Here is a 4,875-nt window from a genome sequence, read left to right on the forward strand (position 1 = left end):
TGCCACCCGTTACTTCATAGGAAATACACGATGGGTTAACATGCTTTATTTTATATTAGGTTCAGTGAAATAAAAATGTAAACTATCGAAAACATGACACAAATAATTGCAATTGTCAGTAAGGAGCTTTCCTTTCAGATTGACAGTTGTGCAATGTTTATTGCCTTTATCATATACTGTCCATACTCGCATATCAGTCCCATATTGATTTTCACCAATATTGCGTTAGCTTGAGGAATGGAATCTATCCTCACTATACTCGCAGAAATTGCAATAAAAGTTGAGGATTTGTTCAGTAAAATGTGAAAAAAAAAATATCAACTCATATCTGGCCCATATGCAAAGTACCCGCATATCCGTCCCATTCAGTGCAAATTTCACTAATTCCATTGGTTGCAATATTGGAATAACAAAGGTGTATTACCGAGATTACATGTAATAATACCATGATTTAGCATTAGGTAACACAACAAATCGAAAAATTCGAAAATAAAATTTTAAATAAATGGTCTTATGGCTTTTCCAAAATTTCTGAATTTCACCTGAAACCGCAACTTCCGATTTCGGAATTATATGGTGATTAGGGTAAAAATTCCAATTTCAAATTAGTTACTTTTCTCAGAGATGTCGTGATCGATTTTTGCAAGCTTATATTTAAATGAAAATAAGTAAGGGAGTCAGATAAAATTTCTGAATTTCATCTGACTTCCGGTTTCAAAAATCTGAGGTAAAGTTTGTTAAAAAATTTATATCATCCCTTGAAGGGGTGAAACAAAAAACTTAAAAAATGTTCAACGCCGGAACTAGTGGTCATATTTTCCCAAATGGATCCCACTCACTTTTTTCATCGACGGTTTGAGCGATTTTCACAAACTTGGATTCAAATGAAAGGTCCTGAGGCATATGAGACAGACAAGGGGGATATTTTTACGTTTTACTTATTGATTCCTACAATTTCTCTAAGCAGAGATAACAGGTTTGCAAATCTGCAGATTTCTTATAAAGTGCTGCAGACATTTTTGCAGAGTTTTGAAAATCGAGTTTTTCACAGACTTTCGTTAAAACTTAGACTTTTTTATTGACCGGGCTAGCGCCTAGTCACTCTTCAGTCTTGTTTGTCAAATTTTATAGAGAAATAAAAGTCCGGAGACATTTTTCGAATTCACAGACTTTTGCAACCCTTTTTGAAGATATTTGCAATTTTTATCATGGCGATAATCCATCAGGACTGATAGGCGGATCTTGTCATACTTATAATTCATACGTAATTGGATTTGTAAATATAAAAATAAAACTATTTTCATAAATCATTTTTTTTTTATAAAAGAATTGAACAAATCTAGTAAATGGACTATCATCCGCTAGACAAAGTAGCGCATAATGGAGGGTATTAGCGACCGCACAATGTGAATTTTGGTATAACGAATAACTTCCGTTTTTCCCTCAATCTTCCACCACACATAATATGTTGATACCACTTTTCCCGAGATTGATTCCTTCCACTGCGCCTTCATGGTAATTTTTCATATAAATTAGGAACTGAATGATTACGTAGAAAAGATTGTTGCGATCCTGAGTGAAAATGAGAACTTTCAATATTGACTTTTCGATCAATCAAATTAGACTGTTTATATTTACTTACGTAAGCACTGTTGTGGATCTTGTCATCCGAGATGAAATTAAACTTTGGTTTCAACGGATTAGAGCAAAGTATAGCACACTTTGCTTTGTTCTTTGTTTTCACTTCCGCTAACGTTTCTTTTGGGCTCTTTTTATCGGCAATCACGACATATCGATGATAAAATGGACGACCGCCAGGTTGTGGTAATGGCCGTAATTGGCTATCCATGTAGGTACAGAACAGGTGGAATACGATCTATAAAATAAGGAAAATTGTTTTACTGTTTGCAATTGACACCTGCATTACACCACTGCACTTACGGCGGAATCCGTAGGTAGATGTTCGTCCCAGCTTAGTCCCTTGTAGGCGGAGCCAGAGTTCCAACGATAATCAGCGATACAACTGCCTTTGGACAAGTCCTTTATTCGTTGGACCAAGTATTCCTGATTGGTAGACATTTCCAGAAAGGGAATCATCAATGGCAGTTTAGGAATATAAAGCGTCACTAACTGCTGATTTTCAGCGGTTTTCTTGAGTCTCTCCAGGCCTACACTCCCAAGCTGAATATCCGTGAACCCACGAGTTCGAAACGAATTATCGATGCTGTTCATTTCCGACACAATTCGCTGAAGAATTGTTAGCGATACCCACTGTAAAAAATGAATAACAACAACAGAATGAATACCAGCTATCGGAACACTAAATGTAAAACTAACCATTCTCAAGTTGGCAACATAGTTCGACAGTTGAACTGACGACACTTTTTTCAATACCTCGGAGCCAACTTCCGAATCGATTGTGTTGTATGATCCGCTCTCGTGCTCTTTTAAAGCTTGTTTACTCGGTGGAGCCGATGGCGAAAGCTGATATAGAGATGTTTTCAGCAAATTCGACATATCATCCAATTTATAGCTATTCCAAAACGAGTTCAGTGTACTTCCAGATGTGTTCATTCCATCCATAAATGAGCTACTGTTCCTTTCTTCATTGGAAACTTCTCTGAAAAACGAAAACCATTCCGAATGCACAAGACCAAACGAAAAGATATTCTCCTCTGCTTACCTCAGGTAAATTTGTAATCCTTTTTCATCGACAATGAAATCATTCTTATTAGCAACTTTTCTAAGCGATGGTGAAAAATTTGTAGAATTATTCGCACTCGTACTGAAGGAACTTTCGAACGTGTAATTGGAAACCGATATGTTCCTGTCTGCTTGGCGATGTGGACTACCACGATTGAAAACCCATCCTGGTGATGCGGTTAATCCGCTTTCATTGAACGAATGCAAACTAACAGACGAGAGATTCCCCGTCGATGCATGGACAGAACTAATCTGCTTTTTAGGTGCTGGCGTGGTGGTTATGAAGGAGTTATCGTCAGTGTCGAATTTTAACAATTTTCGTTGAGTATCCGTTCCTTCCAGCGGTTTTTTACTAAACATATAATAGAAGTAACGACTGAAGTAGTATACCACGCTACAGAATATAATTGCTGCGGCCGCATATTCCACATAGTACCAATGAGAGAAAGAATAGGGACACTTATTGGATACGTCAAACATAATTATGGATAGAAGAGCTATGTTGAATGAACCCCATTTGAGGCATTCTCGAGAACGTTGTTTGTTAAGATACAGGTCAAGTGTCCGGTCCACCAGTGGACTGCGCTGGGTAGGCGAATTTGGATTGCTGAAAAAAAGTTAGTTATTTAAAAAATGAATCTTGAAAAGAATGCGATTTTGGAATTCATCTGTTGAATAATCCTGAAGATTTGTAGCAAAATATTGATTCGTTTATTGCTCATTTTCTGCGAATAAATTTTTAACGAGAAGTATCATCCTATGGTAAGCCTAGTAAATACTTTTAACGTCTAAAGCTTAAGAAATGCGAAAATGTGTACTATTTAAAATTACCGCGTTATATTACCTGATAGACATGGCTTTTTATTATCTCCAAACAAAAAATCTTTCAGCTTTGTCCTACAAACTACAAGCGACATCAACCTATAAGTGTTCAAAAGATATTGTTATTATTCACGATGTACAGTTCAAAGGTGTAAAGATAATTCCCATAAAATTCAGCTAGTACATTTCGAAAAGTCTGTCAGTGAGGCTGCGATCCTGAAGCCAAAAAGAAGCATAAAAAACGTAGGACTCTGTTTGAACATCAACAATAGACAATTTTTTTTCCTATATTAATTTCTAGATATTAGAATAATTCATATACAAAAATGAAACATCCGAAAATATTGTGAAATTGTGTAATTATATTGTTGTAGTATCTCTTGAATAATGTTAAGAATAAAAAATCTTATAAATAAAAATTTTTTACACCTCTATTTATACGTCCTCACCTGTACATTTCAATATTTTAGATTTCTTTCAAAAGTCCGCGCTCTTTAAAAACACGTTTATCTATGACTACCCATAATTGGTTGCAAGCCAAAATGTGTCTGAACCATACCTGTCCAAAAGTGAGTAAATAAGTACTACTCAATTTTTCGTAAAGGCAGATGAACATTAGAAAATGCCATTAATCAGACCCAGTCAGAGCGAAATCAGATTATAATTCATCGCGTAAAGTAATTTTGACTCAGTGTTATTTTTTAATTCCATTCGATTTTTGACAGCTCTACACAGTTGTATGATATGAGTACTATTGATGCCGACGACACGACCTGCCACTCGTCTATTAAAACTGTATCGTAAATTAAACTACCCCTCAGTAACTTGTAATGTCAAAACTAAAATCCCATGAAAAAGTCTAAAACTAGCAACCCAGATTGGTAAATTGTTTATTTTTGTATAATAGTTACTACAGTCTTGGTAACGTTTTCTTTTCAATTGAAAAATGTAAATAAAGCAAAGCAATTATGATAGAAGAAAGAGTAAATAATTTAAAATAACCGTTTAATATGAAACAGGCAAAGGTAGATCTTATAATTTGTTCTTATATCGAAATGATTATTTTGTTTTCGACGTGAAGACCTCAGAATTAGCAGTCTTTGCGTGGAAGTATTGAATAATTTTCTGTTTGACCATTTTTTAGACTACGGTCAACCTGAAACCTACTCAAGAAAACGAAACGGCTACGGACAATCGTGGACCAAATTGCCAAGCTGCTTATTACTGAGACTTAATTTCTGTAAGGACCATGGACATTTCTGATGAATTTCAATTCATCTACCATCGCGGTAGTCGAGTCAAGAATATCATATCTATGGTGATGTAGTGTGTATTTTACCGAATCAGATC

General features: G+C 35.4%; 1 protein-coding gene across 2 annotated transcripts; it reads right to left on the minus strand.

The window, feature by feature from the left end:
* Positions 1-1,312: 1,312 nt before the first annotated feature.
* Positions 1,313-3,666, minus strand: LOC131437862 (transmembrane protein 209). Of its 2 annotated transcripts, none has more exons than XM_058607490.1 (6): positions 3,548-3,666; positions 2,684-3,310; positions 2,338-2,620; positions 1,942-2,271; positions 1,643-1,876; positions 1,313-1,572 (listed from the first exon to the last, which is right to left on the minus strand). In XM_058607490.1, the coding sequence occupies exons 1-6, from the start codon at positions 3,556-3,558 to the stop codon at positions 1,444-1,446; spliced, it is 1,614 nt and encodes a 537-aa protein (XP_058463473.1). In that variant the 5' UTR covers positions 3,559-3,666; the 3' UTR covers positions 1,313-1,443. The 2 variants fall into 2 exon arrangements, with proteins under 2 accessions (XP_058463473.1, XP_058463474.1); XM_058607491.1 differs by having other exon boundaries at positions 2,684-3,428; positions 3,548-3,652.
* Positions 3,667-4,875: the final 1,209 nt, after the last annotated feature.

This window comes from Malaya genurostris, chromosome 3, assembly GCF_030247185.1.
Source record: "Malaya genurostris strain Urasoe2022 chromosome 3, Malgen_1.1, whole genome shotgun sequence".
Taxonomy (NCBI): domain Eukaryota; kingdom Metazoa; phylum Arthropoda; class Insecta; order Diptera; family Culicidae; genus Malaya; species Malaya genurostris.

Excerpts from the sequence above, each read along its gene's own strand:
- LOC131437862 (XM_058607490.1), bottom strand. Across the intron at positions 2,621-2,683 it reads GGATTACAAATTTACCTGAG|AGAAGTTTCCAATGAAGAAA; the intron begins GTAAGCAGAGGA and ends TTCGTTTTTCAG. Across the intron at positions 1,573-1,642 it reads AGATCCACAACAGTGCTTAC|GATCGCAACAATCTTTTCTA; the intron begins GTAAGTAAATAT and ends ATTTTCACTCAG.